The sequence below is a fragment of the Myxine glutinosa genome, chromosome 6 (genome assembly GCF_964187855.1).
Source record: "Myxine glutinosa chromosome 6, kmMyxGlut1.1, whole genome shotgun sequence".
NCBI classification, from domain to species: domain Eukaryota; kingdom Metazoa; phylum Chordata; class Myxini; order Myxiniformes; family Myxinidae; genus Myxine; species Myxine glutinosa.
In genome coordinates, this window is record NC_136266.1 from 80,687,420 (window position 1) to 80,708,882 (window position 21,463).

The 21,463-nt window shown below is 42.4% G+C and overlaps 1 protein-coding gene across 2 annotated transcripts in view; it reads left to right on the forward strand.

Moving 5' to 3' along the window:
• LOC137430009 (Y-box-binding protein 3) overlaps positions 1–20,857 on the forward strand; it is a 67,772-nt gene extending 46,915 nt beyond the window's left edge. Inside the window, exons 5-10 of one of the 2 annotated variants that reach the window (XM_068120464.2) lie at positions 719–841; positions 4,625–4,816; positions 17,568–17,650; positions 18,843–19,047; positions 20,249–20,344; positions 20,563–20,857. In XM_068120464.2, coding sequence (XP_067976565.1) covers positions 719–841; positions 4,625–4,816; positions 17,568–17,650; positions 18,843–19,047; positions 20,249–20,308 — 663 coding nt within the window. In that variant the 3' untranslated portion in view covers positions 20,309–20,344; positions 20,563–20,857. The remainder of the gene's footprint in view (positions 1–718; positions 842–4,624; positions 4,817–17,567; positions 17,651–18,842; positions 19,048–20,248; positions 20,345–20,562) is intronic. The other variant, XM_068120465.2, reaches the window with a different exon arrangement.
• Positions 20,858–21,463: the final 606 nt, after the last annotated feature.

A 21,463-nucleotide genomic window follows, 5' to 3' on the forward strand; every position in this document is an offset into this window, starting at 1 on the left:
ATATATATGTTGTGAAGATGAACTGGTTGGATTATGGCATCAAGAGGTCAAAGGTGAGGTGATCAGTTTCAGGAAAGGTTAGATGTGGTGTGAGTGGTGAAGTATCGGTGCAGTCATTTCTATTATTTCTCATATCGCAGAGAAGTGGCAGATGCAGAAATGCAAAGTATCGGGCATGGGCAGCAATATAAATTGTGACTACATGATGCAAGAGGCAGTTTTCGGGTGTGCTTCCTTGGAGTTGTGGATTTCTAGGTTTAAGTAGTTAGTGCCCCATCAGCTAGTAATAGGTAAAGCAAATATTATTTTGGATAGCTTTTACAGCTGGAGAGTTCATGGATTGAAGGAGGTGGGTGGTGTTAACGTTCTGCAGCATTTTGCTAAGACTTCACCACAGATTCTGTTCTCCATATTTGAGGAGATGTGTGGATGAAGGTAGCTGCTGTCTATACATTGAGCGGAACCTCTGCTCATTGGGGTATAGCAATTTTGTCCTGTGGATATTTAAAATGGCTTCATCAAGATTACTGGGATAATTTTTGGTGGTGGAATTTTCAAAATGAGAGGATCGTGACACTTTGAGTAAAAAAAAACAACAACATATTCTTCATTATTTATTTATTTATTTATTTTATTTTTGCAATCAAGCGATACATTTCACTGTATCGTATTTATTGGTTTGTTGCTTTGTAGTAATGAGTTATTGTGCTTTCACTAGGGAGCAGAAGCAGCCAATGTCACGGGACCAGGTGGTGTAGCTGTTCAAGGAAGCCGCTATGCTGCAGACCGACGTTTCCGTCGGTACTACCCACGAGGTCGCCGTGGAGCACCAAGCTACAATGTGAGTTTGAGTCCAAGAGGGCAAAAGAAATGTATCAAATGCAATCGAGTCTTGGTAAGAGGAAGTCTTTGAGACAAATTTCCATAACATAATAAACTCGAATGGCACCCAGAAGAGTGCATACCGCCAGGCCAAACAGTTTAGGTTTTGTAGCCCACGGATAGGCCGGATCTGGATCCGACATGAGCCAAAATTGAATCGGCTTGTTCTCGTCACCTAACCACCACAATTGGCTTGTTCTTGTTACCTAAACCTAGTTTTGTCATAACTCATCCACAATGCTTTGAAATATCTTGCTAAAGATCTTGTACATAGTTTTTGGTCCCATCTCTCAATGGTGAAGAATCACTTAAAGAATTATAGTATCTGGATCTTCACCAAAGTCTAATCAATTCGTCCTTATCACACACCTAACCTGTCCACCAATTTTTGTACAAAACCGTCCACAAGTTTTTGACGTATCCTGTTCACAGACATACAGGGGTGAAAACATAACCACCGGCCACCCTTTGTGGCGCAGCTAGAAAACTAAACTTTTAAATACAGTCGGACCCCGACATTCGCGATGGATATGTTCCTGGAAAATGCCACGTATATCAAATCTGCAAATGTGTGCGGTGGGTGGGGGGAGATTTTTTTTTTAATGGTGTATCTCATAGGGCAATGTCATCTGGAACAGCATTTGTCTGTCCATCTGGTGTATGTATGTATGTATGTATGTATGTATGTATGTATGTATGTATGTATGTATGTATGTACAGTGCATTCAGAAAGTATTCAGACCCCTTCACTTTTTTCACATTTTCTTATGTTGCAGCCTTATGCTGAAATCGTTTAAATTCATTTTGTTCCCTCATCAATCTACACTCAATACCCCATAATGACAAAGAGAAAACAGGATTTTAGAAAGTTTTGCAAATTTATTAAAAAGAAAAAACTGAAATATCACATTGACATAAGTATTCATACCCTTTGCTATGACACTTTAAATTTAGCTCAGGTGCCTCCCATTTCTATTGGTCATCTTTGAGATGTTTATACACCTTGATTGGAGTCCACCTGTGGTAAATTCAATTGATTGGACATGATTTGGAAAGGCACACACCTGTCTATATAAGGTCTCACAGCTGACAATGCATATCAGAGCAAAAACCAAGCAATGAGGTCGAAGGAACTGCCTGCAGAGCTCAGATACAGGATTGTGTCTTGGCACAGATCTGGGGAAGTCCACAAAAACCTTTCTGCTGCATTGAAGGTTCCCAAGAGCATAGTGGCCTCCATAATTCTTAAATGGAAGAAGTTTGGAACAACCAGGACTCTTCCTAGAGCTGGCCGCCTGGCCAAACTGAGCAATCGGGGAAGAAGGGCCTTGGTAAGAGAGGTAGAGGTGACCAAGAACCTGATGGTCACTCTGGCTGAGCTCCAGAGATCCTGTGTGTAGATGGGAGAAACTTCCAGAAGGACAACCATCACTGCAACACTCCACCGATCTGGGCTTTATGGCAGAGTGGCCAGACGGAAGCCAAACAGTTCAATCTTGGTTTCATCAGACCACAGAATCTTGTTTCTCACAGGCTGAGAGTCCTTTAGGTGTTTTTTTGCAAACTCCAAGCGGGCTTTCATGTGTCTTTCACTGAGGAGAAGCTACCGACCTGGTACCAGAGATAATGTGCCGTGTGGCAGACGGTACTTATCGCTCCCATTAAGGTACAGCATAGCTGGATGGGATACCTTAATGGCGGTTCACCACTGATGGTATGAAATCGCATAGTAATTGATATATATATATATATGATCCACCATGCGGTAACCCGGGTTGCCCCATGATTTTAAATCATTTTACATAATTAATTAATCTATTTTCGGGGGAGTGTAACCTGGGTTCGTATGATAGGAAAATCCTTTGTGATGTATGCGCGCGCGCGCGCACACACACACACACACACACACACACACACACACACACAAACACACACACACACACACACACACACACACAGCATTTATACTGTATTTACTGTATGCATTTACTATATAGAGATGTACTGTATTTAGTGTGTGTGTGTGTGTGTGTGTGTGTGTGTGTGTGTGTGTGTGTGTGTGTGTGTGTGTGTGTGTGTGTGTGTGTGTACATACACTACCGGTCAAAAGTTTTGGAACACCTCAATTTTTCCGGTTTTTGTTGAAATTTGCGCAGTTTAATGTCTCAATGTACTCTGAAATTAAGCATAGAACAAATAAACAATTGGAGATAAAAAAAGAAATCATAGAATCATTTTGTTTAACAAAATTTAATTTAAATTTTTGACTCTGCAAAGTAGCCATCTTTTGCAGATAAAACCGCCGAACACACTCGTGGCATTCTTTCTACAATGGAAATCAAATATTGTTCGGGAAGTTGTTCCCAACACTGTTGCAGAAGTTCCCACAAATGTGTTGCACTTGTAGGTTGCTTTGCTTTCACCCTTCTGTCCAGTTCATCCCAAACCAGCTCGATGGGGTTGAAGTCTGGAGACTGTGCTGGCCATTCCATGATTTGAAGCCTACCGTCTTGTTCTTTTCCTCGAAGGTAGTTTTGACATAGCCTGGAGGTGTGTTTAGGGTCATTATCTTGCTGAAGGATGAACCCCTGACCAACTAAGCGTATACCAGAGGGTATTGCATTGCGCTGCAAAATGCTGCGGTAGCCCTTTTGGTTCAGGGTGCCAGTCACTCTGTGCAAGTCGCCGACTCTGGATCCAGCAAAAGAGCCCCAGACCATCACGCTTCCTCCTCCATGTTTGACAGTTGGTGTCACACACTGAGGAACCATCCTTTCGCCTACTCGACGGCGTACAAAAACCCTGCGTGATGAACCAAATATTTCAAATTTTGATTGATCGGTCCATTAGACCTTCTTCCAGTCTCCAGTCCTCCACTGGCGATGCTTCATGGCCCGGGCAAGCCTCTTTTTCTTATTTTGCCATCTTAGCAATGGCTTTCTTACTGCCACTCGACCTGTCAAACCTGCAGCTCAATGTCTTCTTCACAGTTGAAACTGAGACTTGCTTACTTCGACCAGTGTTAAGCTGTGCTTGAAGCTGTTGTCCTGTGAGCCGCCTGTCACGCAAGCTGCTGACTCTCAGCACCTTGTCTTCTGATTCTGTTGTGGCTTTGGATCTGCCAGATCTCTTCCTGTCAGAGTTTCCTCTAGTTGTCCAAATAATGCTTCTGAGGGTGTAATAACAGTCTGTTCCAATACTGCTTTTATACAGACAGGGGGTTTGTAATCAAGTAATCAGCAGAGGTTGGGACACCTGTCGGAATTGTTTGCATCGACTTTCAAGGCTTAATTTACTTACATTGCTGCAGAACAGCTGCACATTGTTAACCTATTACTTGTTCCCTGAAGAAGGCCTTTTTTTTACAATATAACTGTGCAATTTACATTATTTTCCTGTCTTTGCTAACCTAAACTTTTTTTTAACCTCGAGCAGTTTACTGCTTACCTTTGTACCATTTCAGGTTATTCATTGGACATTAAACTGCGTAAATTTCAATAAAAACTGGAAAAATTGAAGTGTCCTAAAACTTATATATATATATACTGTATTTATTATTATCTCAATGATACTATTCTGAAATACTTTCTCATAATGAAATCTTGTATAGTTTTTGTACCTTTTCTTGTTTTCTTTTTTGTATTTTCTGTTTCTGTATATTTTTGAGCTGGATTTATTGTGACTATCTATTCCAACCCTTTGTTGCGTTTAACTCTGATGTATGCCCCATGCAATTATTCAGGAGCAGCGGGATGGAGAAGGAGTGCGCAATGGTGAAGCAGTTACGAGCTCAGAGGGTGAGGGCCAGGCTAACTTTTCGGGTCCACGGGGTCCGCCACCTAACCGTCGGCGGTATCCCCAAGGCTCGGCATACTATCCACGCCGGCGCTATTACCGCCCACGTGATCCCAACCGCCAAGTTGAAGGGGGTCAGGTATGTGAAGGGCTGTTAGGAAGTGTTTGGTAATTTGTTGATATGAGATTTAGGTCATGCTTACGATAAATCAGTTAATCATTGTTTCAAAGTTGATCATTGATTGATGAAAAATAGTTTTAGAAAATGATGAAAATGGTTAATTTTTCCCATTGTTTCACTATCATTACCTCCGTTAGGTTTTGTTAGGTTTTATCGTTATGTTTTATAGTATAACTATCGTTATGTTTTCACCCCTGTTTGTCTGTCTTTGAGAAGGATATCGAAAAGTTGTGCACGGATTCCGACGAAACTTGGTGTCGAGGTTGGGTGTGTGACAAAGATGAAATGATTAGATTTTGATGAAGATCCGGAAGAGGTTCCGATAATTTGTTTAGTGAATCTTCACCATTTAGAGACGGGGATAAAATGATACATAGCATGATATTTCAAAAAGTTTGGTTAAGGAATCGGAAGAAACTTGGTGGACAGTTTGGCTGTGCCACAAGGATAAATTGATTCGATTTTGGAGAAAATCCAGATTGGGATCCGGCCTATCAATGCGATACAACACATAAACTGTTCGGCCTGGCGGAGGTACGCGCTCTACCGGGTGCTGTTCCAGTTTTACGACAAATGTAGTAATGTAAAATTTGCATTTAGCACCTTTTTGCATGTATAAACTCACTACCATAAATTTCTGAATATAACAAGCATTTTCTTTTTCACCAAAATTTAATCTTGATGTGAGGGTACAAATGATACTTGTAAACAAATATAAATGTTTTTTTGGCAGGCATTCCAGAACGTCATTTCCGATACGTGCTGTGAATGTTAATGTTGCGTTTCAATGGTATTTCTTATTAATTCTCCCTGTTTTAAAGGCATAAATTGGAGCTTTCTTTGCTTATTGACACACATACAAGATGGAACTCTATACTCATGATGTTGAGATTGAGGCTCATGTGAGAGCTAGCATTAAACACACACAAAAAAATGGACACACAAAGCATACAATAAAGGGAGCGGGAAACAAGATGGGGAGAGAGAGGGAAGCACATAAGTACAACAGCAGAGAACATGGACATCGGGAGATCTGTGGGAGGGAGAGGGCTTGGGGGGAGGAGGCATGGGAAAGGGGGGGGGGGGGGGGGGAGGATGGAAGATTTATAAAACACATGGACACTGCTAGGACTTCCAGGAAAGAAGTTGGTATTTCAAAAAAGTGGATCTGGGGTGAATTAGCAGGGATAGAAAAGTTCAAGGTTTTGGATGGGGGAAGATCTGGGGATCAGATCTGTATTCTGGGACTGGATTCTGGATTCTGGGAAAGAAAAGATCTGGGGTGAAGATAAGAGATGGTGGTGAACAGCTGTTTTGAAGACCAGGAGGGAGGAGTGGGGTTGAAGAGAGTGAGGGAGTTTGTTCCAGAGGCGGCAGAAAAGAGGAATTAAAGAGTGAAGGTGAATAGAGAGTCTTGATTTTGGCAATTTCACCAGAAGAGGGTTGCTAGCAGATCTTGTGCGACCTGTGGGAATATTTGGGGGACAGAGCACGGAGAGAGCTGGGGGAGTTAAGCCTACATGAAAGCCTACAGAATCTTTTCTCACAGTCTGACAGTCCTTTAGGTGCTTTTTTGCAAACTCCAAGCGGGCTTTCATGTGTCTTTCACTGAGGAGAGGCTTCCGTCTGGCCACTCTGCCATAAAGCCCAGATCGGTGGAGTGTTGCAGTGATGGTTGTCCTTCTGGAAGTTTCTCCCATCTCCACACAGGATCTCTAGAGCTCAGCCAGAGTGACCATCGGGTTCTTGGTCACCTCTATTACCAAGGCCCTTCTCCCCCGATTGCTCAGTTGGGCCGGGCGGCCAGCTCTAGGAAGAGTCCTGGTTGTTCCAAACTTCTTCCATTTAAGAATTATGGAGGCCACTGTGCTCTTGGGAACCTTCAATGCAGCAGAAATTTTTTGTGGGCTTCCCCAGATCTGTGCCTTGACACAATCCTGTCTCTGAGTTCTGCAGGCAGTTCCTTCGACCTCATGGCTTGGTTTTTGCTCTGATATGCATTGTCAGTTGTGAGACCTTATATAGACAGGTGTGTGCCTTTCCAAATCATGTCCATTCAATTGAATTTACCACAGGTGGACTCCAATCAAGGTGTAGGAACATCTCAAAGATGATCAAGAGAAATGGGAGGCACCTGAGCTAAATTTCAAGTGTCATTGCAAAGGGTATAAATAGTTACAGGGGTCCCAGTCCTCCTATTTTTCCTATTTATTCCTACTTTTTAATAGGATCCTATAAATCTCCTATTTTTTGGTGGAAATTCCTATTTTTCCTATTTTTTAACCCTCAATGTTCCAAAATTTAAATTGATATATTAATTAGTAGAATTTCTGTATCTAAGCGTCAGAACAGACATTCCTATACCAATCGTCAGCCATGGAATTGCTTTCTGGGTCCATAATCGCAAGACAAATTTCCAAAACGACTTTAAGCTCAAATCCCCGAAGAACATATGTCTCTTTGTCTTTTTCTCGAAAACCGTTTGTTCGATCGATTTCACAAGTGGTGAGTGCATTTTTGAGGACTCAACAAAGTGCAGTGTTGAGGAAAAATTGAGTATGCAGTGATGACGTCACAAATAAATACTGTACGAAGTGGAGGCATGTCGTTTACACCATGGTGTAAAGTACGTGTTGTTATTGATCTCGACTGGAAATGATATGTATATCTTATGTATATTTAGTCTAGTAGGAAGACTAGGTCCCCCTGCACCCCCCGGAGATATACTTCTAATCAGTGTTTCTAGATTGGAAAAAATGTGTAGAAAATGACTAGCTATGGCCCCAAGCTGAAAGAATGTCCCACATACCATTTTTATGCAAATTACTGCTGCCATTATCAAAAAAACGATTTTTGACATATCTCAGCCAATATTGCAGATAATTGAAAAATGAAGGTGTCTAGACCCATGTTTTGAAGGGCATAGATCATGATAGAACTATTCATAACATGATTACATGTGTCTATGGTATACTAGTATGCATATTAATGCTGTAATTACAAAATAATCAGTTTTACAAATGATAAGGATACGTTAATACTGCAGATAACTTAACATGGTACATAAGGGGTCTAAACCCAGGTATTTTCAAGGTTAAATGTCAACAAGATGCTCCTGAGTCTTGCATAGGGGCGGGACATTGGCAGTAACATTGGTACCACTCAACTTTTCTTCCCACCATTGACTTTGTATTGCGAGAGATTTTCACTTGCTTATTTAAAGGTTTCTCACCCAGCCCACGTAAAATCTACCAACTCCTGCTGTTAACTCCCAAACATATTTTTTTATGTTATCCAATCACAGTGCAGAAATGACAGACTAGAGATCCAAATTAGTGCTGCTATAGCTGCCATTTTACATTTCCATCCATGTAACATGCGCGCTCGCGCGCTCGTATCAATTGGTAATGTCGCGCGCTCGTATCAATTGGTAACGTTGATGTTATTGAATACCTCAGTTGAAAGTTCAGTCTTCCATTCCATCTGTGTGTTGTTCTTGGTATTCATCCTCCAATCTAGCCAGGTAAGATGCTAACTATAATGTTACTCACACTCTTGACTTCAGTTTCTGCATGAAATCATAAACAGGCAGAATAACAGCTGAGCCAGCTAGCACCATGTTAGCTAACGTTAAAGCTAGCCTCATCTATGTACAGTATGTTCCTAATGTCGGTGTAACTTAAACTTTTGTTAATGCCAAACATGAGACATATCTGTTGACTTCTGTATATGAATTGAACCAGAAAGAGGCACGACAGCTGAGCTAGCTACAGTAACTTAGCACAATGTTTCATTGGCCTAGATAGCTAACGTTAGTGTGGAAGAATTTAGATGTTTTAGCTATTAGCACTTTTGATGCCACTAAACATGGTTTAGTCAGCTAAAAAGTACCCTAGTGTAGAACATGACTCAGAACCTCTGTTACCTCACTGAAAACTCAGAGCCTCCTTTCACAGGCACTTTTAACATCATTCGTGATTTCTTATTTGTCATTTAACAGTGATGGTAGACATCGACAGCAAGCATGCCCAAAAGAAAACGGAGTGTAGAACCTGCAGCCCAAAGCTCTCCTCCTACATGCATCCTTCATGTACCATCCATGTCTGATCATGGGGATTTCACGCCCCTCCGTAAAATTAAAGGATCTGCTTCAGAAAAACTGCAACTGCTTCAAAAGATCCGGGATAGACGTCTCAACCAACCGCATGACTCCCCATGTCGTATGCAATCAGTATGTGATCAGATCCCGGCAACTCTTCCTGATGACCTAGAAAGAGTAGGATATCACAGCAAGTGTTATAAGCACTTTGTCCGCCACTTTCATCGTCTGGGAGATGATACAGAACCAGGGCCATCAACCTCATCATGGCATCACTCTCCTCGTAAACCAGGAGGTTCTGCTGAACCCATCTTCCCGCCAGAGTGTATATTTTGTGAGAAAGTTGAGACCAAAGATGCTCATCGCAATACTGAGAGGCCTACAACCTTCCCATCCTTTAAAAACAAAGAAAATGCATGGGAGCAAATCGAAACACGGGCTGAGAAAATGGGTCTCTATCGACTCCATCGAAAGGTGAAAAACAAAGACCTCTTTGCATGTGAGGCCAAACACCATCCGTCATGTTTTAAAGCTTTCCGCACAGCATTCTACAACTATGAGCGTGCGATTCACAGAGCCGAAGCACCAAAGGAGCAGGCTTGCATGTCAGCCGCCCATGAAAAGGCATTCAACTCAGTACTGGAACACATTCAAACCCAGGTCATCCAGCAGAATAAAGTTCTTCAGCTTTCTTCCTTGCGCTTGCTCTATGTCGAGGAACTGAAACTGAATGGATATGAGAACTCAAATTATCGGTCAGAGAAACTACTGAAACGCCTACAGAATGACCCAATCAAGGAGCATATCCACTTCACGAAGGTTGATCATGACAAATGTGATGTCATTTCTTTCTGGCTTGTGCACAGCTCAAACATAACAGTTTCCAATGCTCTCGCACGAGCATTCACACTCGGAAGCACAAACAAGAACCAAAATGTTGCCCTCCAACTTCGCCAGGGTATTCTACAGGCTTTCAGAGAGTGTAAAGACCAACCATGGCCACCAACAGCTGAAGACATGGAGCTCAATCCTGAAGACATCCTACCTCCAGACCTTGTCCGCTTTCTCAGCGTGCTAATGACTGGCAAGGAGGGCATCGAGACAGAAAAGGTGAAGCGTCTGGTCTTCTCCATTGGACAAGATCTGTGCCGTGCAGTGTCAGATGGAAAATGGAAGTTACCAAAGCACATTCTCCTCTGTGTGACTGTAAGGCACCTGTTCCGAAGCAAACAGCTCACCACAATACTACACAGGCTTGGACACTCTGAGAGCTACGATTTCGCCTTGGAGTTGGAAACTGCTCTCGCCAAGGTCCTGGATGAAGTCTCAACTTATCGTACACCACAAATTGTGACAGGAGAGGGCAACCTTGTATTCCACTGTGAGTGGGACAACTTGAATAAAACCACTACCAGTGTGCACGGCAGCAACATTGTAAACAGTGCTGGAGGAATCATGGTGCAGGAGGTCAAGCCCGGGTTCGAGAGCAGCAAGGAAGCAATGCCAGTCTGCCCTGAAGCCGCACATCCAGCGTGTGAACCACCGCGTAGCATTGTACAAAAGAGCCGATCAACCTATCATCGAAAAGCCAAAACCTTATGAGGAGCAAGGATGGATAAGGACTGATGAAGGACTGTTGAAACCAATGTGGTCCAGTGGTCCCATCCTACCAACCTCACTGGTGGATCTTCTGAACACAGGAGAGCACGAAGAGGAGGAGGAAGAGGAAGGAGAAGAAGAGTTTGACTCTGACGATTTCGATGAAAATGATGATGACTGACTCAGTGTAGAATCACTAATGCTAATGATGTTTATCTAAAACAAGCAAGAGAAGAGTGGTCACATTGAGTGCTAGGACTATTTTGACAGTTGTAATATTTAGAAAAATAAAACTTTGTGTTAACGTCTGTGTAGACGGACCTTAATATGAGTCTATTATTTCGTAAAACTGTGATTATTTTGTAAATAAAGCACTAATTAGCATACTAGTATACCATAGACACATGTAATCATGTTATGAATAGTTCTATCATGATCTATGCCCTTCAAAACATGGGTCTAGACACCTTCATTTTTCAATTATCTGCAATATTGGCTGAGATATGTCAAAAATCGTTTTTTTGATAATGGCAGCAGTAATTTGCATAAAAATGGTATGTGGGACATTTTTTCAGCTTGGGGCCATAGCTAGTCATTTTCTACACATTTTTTCCAATCTAGAAACACTGATTAGAAGTATATCTCCGGGGGTGCAGGGGGACCTAGTCTTCCTACTAGACTAATTATGTTATTGTTATTTTTGACTTTGTCCTAATATTAAGTATATCCTTCCAAACAATTGTTTTACCTTTATGATTCGTGCTTCATGCTATTCAGTAACAGAATTATAAAAGATAAAATGAGATGAAAATAATATAACTATGTTTATCACGCATTTCTCTTGGATTATCTCATATACTTTGTGAAGAATGACTGAATGATACCTTGACCATTATCATTGTCCTTTGTCTTATTTCAAAAGTTCAGCTGAGCTCAATTTTTAAGGTTTGTACTTTACTTAGAGTAACAAAACCAACTGTGAACTTTGCGGTTATTCAGTTATTACTAACAACCTTTCCCTAAAGATTCTACCTGAAATTGAACTTTTCTACTAATTTGCTAAACATTGACATTTGATACTACATGTTTAACTCAATCTTTCGCTTATTACAATGAGATTGTATTTTGCCTAAAACTAATAGTATTTGGCAAAGAACTAATTCAATCGACAATTCACACATTTCATCATTTAATTGCAGATAATAAAGAAGGACCACGACACAAAATAGGGATTACAACTTAATTCTGTATACTTTCGTGTGGTAGTTGCATATTCAGCTTTTAACAAAATTACAGTAGAATTAAAATTTACATACGCAATGCTGCACAATAGGTAATGCAAGCAATGTAGGACAATAAAAAAACAAACAAACAAAAAACAATAAAGACTGTTAAAGTCTTGTTGTTTCATAATCTTCTGAAGATAGTACAACAACAATACCAAAGATACATAATTGAATTGTCATCGCTTAGCTTGAACTCAGATTAGTGTTCAAGCTATTCAGCAGTGGAGAAAATGCAATTATCGGGTGGTAAACATGTTAGGACATGTTATTTATCATCTTTCTTGTTTCAGGTATAATCTGCAGACCGGTAAGAAATTTGTTGATTTGCCTTTAAATTACTTTGTTTGTTCTCATTATTTTACTAACTTATGTTTCAGTTTTGAAAAAAAAAACTGTTTGGTTCACAGTTCTTTCCACTTCATGCGTTAACAGGTTAGGATTTTCTATGCTAATTCATTTAATCTTATCTCATATTTGTTTTCTTTTTGACAGGTATACTCCCAGCAGTATAATGCCTGGTGGGAGAACTAAATTTAACCCAGAGTGGTTGAAAAGTGGACATGGATGTAGGCTTTCTGACTGGTGTCAGCCTAGCAAGTCCTCAGTGTTCTCAGCTTACTGCTCGTTGTGCCATTCGGAAGTGAGGTGTGACAATCAGGGTGTGAAACAACTGACACAACATGCCCAAAACAAAGGGCACCTGAAGCGTGCGAAGGAACTGCTGGGTGGGTCACAGACGTTGCTGACATTCGTTCAACCATCAACTTCATCTGCTTCAGCATCAGGGTCAGCTTCTACAGATGAGCCAAGTCATGCAGCTTTAGTCTGTATGTCCAAAAAAGACGCTATTACAAAAGCAGAACTTCTATGGACATTGAAAGTTGTTCGTTCGAATCTGAGCTACTCTTCCTGTGACGGTTTGAAGGATCTTCTGCAGGCAATGTTTCCTGGTGTTATCCCGGATGGTTTCTCAATGAGCTCATCGAAAGTTTCATATCTCATTAGCGAAGCCACAGGTCCTTATTTTCAGGACATGATAGTCACTGATGTTAAGAATTCAGCTTCTGGCTTCAGCCTCATGTATGATGAAACCACCAATAAACAGAACTTGAAGCAACTAGAAATCCGTGTACGGTATTGGTCTGATGCCGAGGAACAGATATTAGTATTTCACCTCAAAACTTACCTCATGGGTCATGCAACTGGAGAAGATTTGTCCAGGAAAATAATCTCTGCCTTGGATGAATCGAAACTGCAGCTTCAGGATATTATCATGCTCGGCAGTGATGGGCCTAATGTGAGCACCACTGTGTGGAGACAGATTGACAAAGCCATTCTCGACAACAGGGGCCCTGGTCTCCTTGATGTAGGGACATGTACTCTCCATACAGTACACAATGCTTTTGCCAAAGGACTTGCAGAGTACTGTGGAAACCTAACTGAGCTTGCAGTGGACATTTTCTACTGGTTCAAAGGCTCTGCTGCTAGATCTGTTGATTTTCAAGACATTCAGCATAAATTGGGTGCTGTTCCAAAAAAGCCTTTGAAGCATGTCGAGTGCAGGTGGTTGACACTGGGACCTGCAGTGGAGCGGCTGATAGAGATCTGGGAATCTCTCAAAGAGTATTTCTTGGTATTTCTTCCAAAGCAGCAGCCAAAGGACATGTTTAAACCCAGGTACAAAATAATCAAAACAGAACTACAGCGACCGGAAATAAAAGCTCAACTGCATTTCCTGAAGTTCAGGGCAGCAACATTTGCAGAGTTCCTCACCTTCTTCCAGTCAGAGCAACCACTTGTGCACATTCTATATGACAAACTCCATGACCTGCTCAAAAAACTGATCAGAAGAATTATGAAGACTCCTTCAGTTGATGCTGTGAAAGACATCTCAAACCTTGATGTTTCCATTGTTGCAAACCAGCTGGAGAATGAATCCATGGGTGTGGGAGAGGATACCCGACGGTGTATCGCTAAGTTGAAAGTCTCTGAGAGGGAAAGGATGTATCTTGGGATGAGGAAGTGCTACCAGGCAGCCATAGTACACCTACAAAAGAAGCTTCCATTGACAAACAAAATCCTGAAGAATGCCAGATGTCTGCAGCCACAAAACAGGACTGCTGCATGGTCTCTTGAATCAGCCAAGAGCCTGTCCAGACAGCTGAAGAGGAATATTGACAGTGACAGCATTGCAGATGAATGGAAGGTGTACCAAGAGGAAGCCATTCCTACTGACTGGTCCCAGGAAACACAGGAGAATGAAGAAGAAGTCTGCATGAAGAGAGTGGACAGTTACTGGGGAAAAGTGTTGGCTTTAAAAGGCTGTACGGGAAACTGTAAATTCCCCCAAGTGAGACAAATGATAAGGATTGTCCTTGCACTGTCTCACGGAAACAGTGACGTGGAACGCGCATTCTCAATCAGTGGGAAAAGTGTCACCAAGGAGAGAGTTAGTCTGAGCGAGGCATCAATCAATGGTCTCCGTGCAACAATGGATGGCATGAGATTGTATGATGACCGGCCCGAAATGGTCCCAGTCACAAAGGGACTCCTCTCGTTAGGACGTTCTGCTCACATGCACTATATGCAGAGACTTGAAGAAGAACGAAAAGCCAAGGAAGATGAACAGAAAGCCAGGGAGAAAACCAGGCAAGAGAAAGAAGAAAGAGAGAGAACAGCTAAGATTGCTGTAGAGAAGGCAGCGCAGCTGTCTCGTAAGAGCGAGGACTTGAAGAAAACAGAGAAATCTCTGGCAGCAAAAGAGTCATCTCAGCAGATGTCACTGACTGTTAGCAACAGTCTGCTTGATCAAGCAAATAAAAAGCTTAAGGTGGTGCTTAAGAAAGGTGACATGACTGAAATTGCAGTAGCTCAGGCCATGCTTGAGTCTGCTCAGAAAAAGATTCAAGAGACACAGACTCGTATGGTGGAAACCAGGGAGGCGCAGAGAAAAGTGGAGAAGAAAAAGCAGACTTTGATAGAGTCCATGGTGGCTGCCAAAAAGAAGAAGTCATAGTTTTTGTTGTCGATGTTAAGACGGGTGGGCCCAAGTTCATTGGGGGTGTGTCCATGCCCATACATGTACATGTATTTGCATAAATCTTGCAGCAATAAAGCTACCGATGTTGTTCCAATGCTGAAATCTGTGCTATTACTTCCTAGTTTTTTCCTATTAAACTCCTATTTTTTGTGATCAGAATTCCTATTTTTCCTATTATTTTGTCAATCAAAGTGGCTGGGACCCCTGTAGTTATGTCAATGTGATATTTCAGTTTTTTCTTTTTCATAAATTTGCAAAATTTATAAAATCCTGTTTTCTCTTTGTCATTATGGGGTATTGAGTGTAGATTGATGAGGGAAAAAATGAATTTAAACGATTTCAGCATAAGGCTGCAACATAACAAAATGTGAAAAAAGTGAAGGGGTCTGAATACTTTCTGAATGCACTGTGCAGCTCACTCTTGGAAGACAACTCTGCTCCCACATCCATCTCGGAATGAAATTTCCAAGACAGGCAAAGACATTTACATTCGCTTCTTCCAAATCCGGTAATGAGAATGAGGTCAAGGAAAGCCAGTGAGGATCAAACGGTTAATGAAACGGAAACGCCAGATAAATTAAACGAGGCCGAGGAACTGGATGCTTTGATTTGATGAACAGAAAAGAAGGGGGAAAAGCAAATACACTGGTTCCGGAAACGTCGCACCAATAAATCTTGAAGTGTTATAAAGACAGACATGGCCGTTTTGGAAAGCACCAAGGAACGTCCAAATGAATTGGACAATGTATTCAATGCTGTGAAGATTGTACCTCCAACTTCTGAGGAGGCAGTGAGAGGCTACAGTGCACTTTGCCTCTGTTACAAAATTCCACACATCTTTGATTGATGAGATTATTCACAAGCTGTTTTCTTCGGTCTTCTCATGCAACAGAAATAATAAAGCTCTTCTGTCTTGCCCTTTTCAGAAATATTTAGTTTTAATCAGTTAATGCTTGAGCAATTAGAAAATTTCATCATTCATCACCCTCTCCAAAAAATATTAATTAACCATGCTCTAATGCGATTGATTTGATTATATTGTTACGGACGCGGTTAAGATGTTATTTTGACCGAGCGGTGGTATTACCGCGACCGAACAGTGCTTCCCTGATGAATACCCGATTTGCCCCAAACTTTGGCCGGATCGCACCACCGCTATTCAATCGGGAAAACTCTAAAGCGACCGAATACAAAGAGGAAGAAGACGTACAGAAGAGTAATTGGATTTATTATTTACACATATAAGTAGGAAGAAAGCAGTCACGTTTATTTACAGACGAGATTAGATACACAGTGCAACGCTAGCTTACCTACAGTCTTAATTAACCCCGGGGACAGAACAAACAAGGACAGACTCACGCGGGGAATGATGATAGGACTGGCGGGAGATGGATGGCTGGCGGGATAGGGAGGTCCAATTGGTCCTGCAGCCGATCGACTCGTGGGCAGCCGCCGCTCCTTCGCGGCCCTGCTCCAAACTGCCGTCCAGGCCTCACGTTGCTGTGGCTGCAGTTTCGGTGGCTCCAGCTGCAGTGAATGCAGTTGCGGTGGCTCGAGCTGCAGTAAGTGCAGTTTCGGTGGCTCGATCTGCAGCTCAACTCTGGACTTCTCTCGGACTCAACTCCTTGGACTCCCTCTCCTCTCTCTGTAAAATCTCATCTCTCTTCTGCCTTGGGAACGCCCTGCCTGCGGGTTATATAGGCCCCGCCCCTCAACCTTCGCGAACCTCCTCGATGTTTCTCTCCACACCCTCTCCAAGTCCAACCCCTTGTTCGTGGTTGGTTGAGTGGGGCTGACTCACTCCTCCCCTCTATGACGAGGTGGAGACACGCCTTTCTTCTCCGACCCTACCTCGTGGTCAATGGCGGCAATTGGAAGGGAGGTAATTGGCAATGGCACTCGAGGCCTGGCAAAGACGAAAGGGGAAATGGAAGTTTTGGGAATGGGAATGAAGGGAATCTATCTCTTTCACTGGTGCAATGGAGTATTTCAATTAATGGGAGACACAGCCTTACCCTAAAACACATAATAAGATATAAGCTATCGAACAGGGGTATTCTATGATTAGCTGTGGTGTGGATGCTTTATGGACTAATTATGGGACGCCCTTTGACCTTTACACAGCTCCGGAGGCAGGAGGCGCAGACTCAAGCAATAATAATAATACACACAATCAAAAAAAAATACAGTCCTCATATCCGCAACAATATTTTCACATATAAATTTTCAGTATGAAATTTGAAATTGTGTTTTTAAGAATCCTGAAATAGTTGGTCCACCGTAGAAAGTTGCTGCATAGCTCTTTCTGCAATTGCTCAGTTTCAAATACCCAACCTGTACATCATTTGAGGTAGGGGAAAGGAGGAGGACGTGGAGGATGAAGAATTGTAGGAGGAAGAAGGGAAGGACGGTAAAGAAAAAGTGGGGTTAGGAAGAGGGTAGAGGAAGTGGTAGTAGAGGGTAGAGGGGGAATATGTGAAAGAAGGTGGAAGGGAAGGGTACACTTTCAGCTATGCACAATGCTGTTGTCATCACCTACATTATTTAGTTATTGTTAACCACAGTTTATTTAATGAATCTTTTTTTTTTTTACTTGTGTTTTTTCTAATTAATTAATTTTAGTAGGGTGTTTTTCTTGTGTTTTGTTTTCACTTGGCTTTTTTTTGTCTGTGCACTTGTTTTCAGGAGGAAGTCGGACTTGATGCTGTCGAGGGTAATGACCAGAGCACACGTCCGCCACCTCGCCGCTACAATCAGGGATATCGTAGGTCAGTTTGCAGATGTATCAGTTAGTTTTTCAATTCAGCTGATGAAATTGCTTATAAATGTGCAGAGCTTGGATATTTTCTCTTTCTTTTCCTATGAAATCAGTTTTTCCTATGAAATTACTATGGAAGCACTGCCAGTTGCTCTTCCTTTTAGCCTCCATTTATTTGGATTCCCTCTCCTTTTCAAAGCAAACAACTTGAGATTAGCCAGTGTGGGGATTCCCACTGTTTACGTGGAAGTTCTGAAGGGGAAGTGTCAAATACTGATCACACCAAGCAAAGGCTCCCATTTTCTTGAGACATGTCAATTTTGTTCCCTTAAATAACGGTTCCACAATCCCAATTGTATCTTCCGCATTTGTGTTTTCTGAGATGAGAGGTCTCTGTACTTTGGGGCTTTTGTGGGATCTTTACAACTTCAGAAGGCCATATCTCGGGTTCTAGTTGTCGTAGAGAGCTGATTTTTGTATTATAATTTAACCTCTTTAAAAAAAAAGAATATTTTGTGTTCTGGGCAAAAAGCGCTGAATTCTTCAAAAAAGGAAAGTCATGGATTACTTTATGGTATCTTTTTTTTTTCTTTTTTTTTACCTTTGCCCCATATGGACAGCGAAGGACACATGGTCATGAAACTCACCCTCTAAAAGGTCTCTTAAATATCCAATATGAACACAACAAAGTTCGTTTGGGATCACAGGTTGTTTGGGTATTATGCATGTCAAAAGTAGACCAGCGCAGCCAGGTTGGTGTGTGCTCGTGCTTTCAGTTTAAGGCAGTTGGGATTATCCATTGTTCAAAAAACATGTCGTAGCCAACACAACAGATCATGCTGCACCCTACCTTGTGGATTCCAAATCAAAAGGGAAAAGAGCAGACTCGACCTCGGGCGACATTTCGTTCATATTGTTGAACACGTAGGACTGAGGACATTTGTGCAAAGTTGCCTGGAAAGACACTATCAGCAGCGCTGACCTTCCAGATTTTGAGTTGATGCTCTAACCATAATGCCACTGAGCTATGGTGGTTTTTAATTTGCCTTTTTTAACATATCCCTTCCCACATTTTTACCTGAAGAGCATTGTGTTTGATACCTTGCATGCATCAATGTAGGTTTGTCTCTTTTTGTGTGTTTATTGGACCATTTTATTCCCGTTGACCATTTGAATCACTTTTCCAACGATTCCTCACCTAGGGGCCCTTTCCGACCACGGCCTCAACAGGTAGCCTCTTCAGAAGGAGAAGATGATAAGGAGAACCAGAACCAGAGCCGAGGTAGTGGCGACCTGACCGGAGGACAAGGACGTGGAGGTTACCGTCGCCCGTACTACCAGCGCCGTCCGCAGGGCTCACGCCGCCAACCCCAGGCTCAAGAGAGTTCTGGCAAAGATGGAAGCCAGGTATGGAAAGGCTAATTCAGTCAGATTTGTGGAAAAGGCTGGTTCAGCCCAGTTTATTGTGAAAGGCTGATGCGATGCAGTTTGCCATAATTGTTGAAGGCTAGTGCAGCCTGTTTATAGTAACTTAGGCTCAGCCGGGTTTGTGATTATGCTTAGGCTTGTTCAGCTGGGTGTTTGTTTATGGTTAGGCTGCTTCAGCCGGGTTTGCGGTAAGGGGAATGCCAGTTTTGCCAGGTTTGTGGTATGGAGAGGCTGGTTCAGCCAGGATTGTGGTTATGGTTTGGCTGATTCAGTCAGGTTTGATGTTATGATCCGGCTGGTTTAGCTGTGTCTATGGTGCCGATTTCACCCCACTCCCTCCCCCAATTACCCTCCAGACACACTCGTGTCATCTTCCTTGTTACATCTGGCTTCTTTTTTAAAGATACAACTGCTTGAACGAAACACTGGTCTGTGTGATGGCGTGGAGGTGGTTGTCGGTATGGTGTGGTGGATGGATTTTCCTGCCGGCATGTCCATTTAAATTTAACGCATCAATCATAATGGGTCAGAGCCTGGTGTTGGCTAAGTGGTTAGGGTGCCGGCTTGGGATCCTAGGATCCTGGGTTCGAATCCCGGTCGATCGCTGAATTAACGCCAGGGGGGTTGACTCAGCCTGTCATCCTTCCGAGGTTGGCAAATTGAGTACCAGCTTGCTGGGATGAATGATTCCGGTGTGTACCCCGGTTTAGAATAGGTGCACCGTATCCCTGCGCATCGTAAGAGGCGACCAAGGGTTGGCGTCAGGAAGGGCATCCGGCCATAAAAACATTGCCTCAAACAGGGCACCATGATTGTCATGGGGCCCGCAAGGCTAACCCCTGCTCTAGCAGGGAAAAATGGCCTTAACACGATCATTCATTCATTCAATCATAATGGGTCAGCTCCAGCAAAAGAATGCAAAAATAGTACAAACGAAATAAGGCTGTTTGAATCGCTACGCGTAATATTTGAAAGGATTACGCTCTTGACCCTCCTGGGATTTTCTGGGATAGCACCTGGATTTCATACTACATCGGGATCTTGGCAAAAAAAAAAGTCAGTGATTACGCAGTGGTTTTAGGGTTTTCAAAACAGCAGAGTATGTAATAAGCTCATCACTCCGACCCAGTAGCTATTACTGGATTCACGAGCTCTCCTCCCCTCCTTGTGCTGCTCTCAGGGAGATTCTCCGGCTGTAGCTTTGTCTGCTCCTAACACCGAGCCAAGCACTGTGGAATGATGGGAGATGCCATCGGATCAAACCCCATTTTATCTGGTTCGGCAATTTTTATTTATTTATTCTCATTGGCAAAATGCATTGCCTTGCTGTTTAATGCTAGCTGTGTGTGTGCCGGTATTTTGGGTTTGATTTTGGTTGTCACTTTACGATCCATCCATTTAACAAAAGATAGCTGCATGGCTTGCTTGCGCCCCTCTGAATGTGTGTCCCAGCTTGCCTCCTTCCTGATTGTTTTTCACCCCACTGTTTCGCAGATGTCACCAAGAAAGCTAATCAGCAATACACCTTGAGCTGCCTCTCGAGGATAAAGCCTGCACACGTTTGACCCCAGAAGCGACAAATTTTTATGGAATTCTCCTTTGGTTTTTGCCAGCTTAGTTTTAGGCATACTGTGGCAAATTTATACCAAGGACCTGTTTTTAAGCAATCGTGCATTTTGATAGACAATGGAATTTTTAATAATTTTGGGGTTAAGTCGACGTTTCACTTTCGGCGAATCGAATTTGGTCATGTTTCGTCAATGTGTGCAATAAAGAGGCAAAAAGTGAATTTGTACATCTCATGTTCTGCTTTTTGATGTGTTTTTATTTGGGGGACAAAGCCATTCTGGCTGGTAACAACTGTACTGATTCTGGTGTTTGTTCTTCTTCTTCTTCTTCTTCTTCTTACTAGCTTATCTGGAATTGGAATTCCAAAAAAGGTAATGTCATCGTGCACCGTCTGTATCCTATTTCGTCTTCTCCGGTGAAACCGCTAGGCTGATTGGGCTGAAATTTGGCAGCAAGGTTCCGCTTCTAACTGGTAATGGGGATTGCAAAGCTCGTTCCAGTCACATGACTTTAAGTAGGTCAAAATGGTGGACTTAGTAAATTCCTTCAAAAATCTTTCTCCAGACCAACCAGTCAGAATGCTAACAAATTGGGGTTACAACATTAGGCCAGGGTAGGGATGGTAAATTGGGGAGGCCATGCTGATCACGTGACCAGAAGTATGTTAAAATGGCCGACTTAGTCAATTTTTTGGAAAGTCACATAACTTCCTTCAAAAACCTTCTTCTCCCGACCCACCAGTACCAAATTTGGGTTACAACATTAGGGGACAGGGTCTTGATGTTAAATTGCGGAGACCATGCCGATCCTGTCACCGGAAATGTAT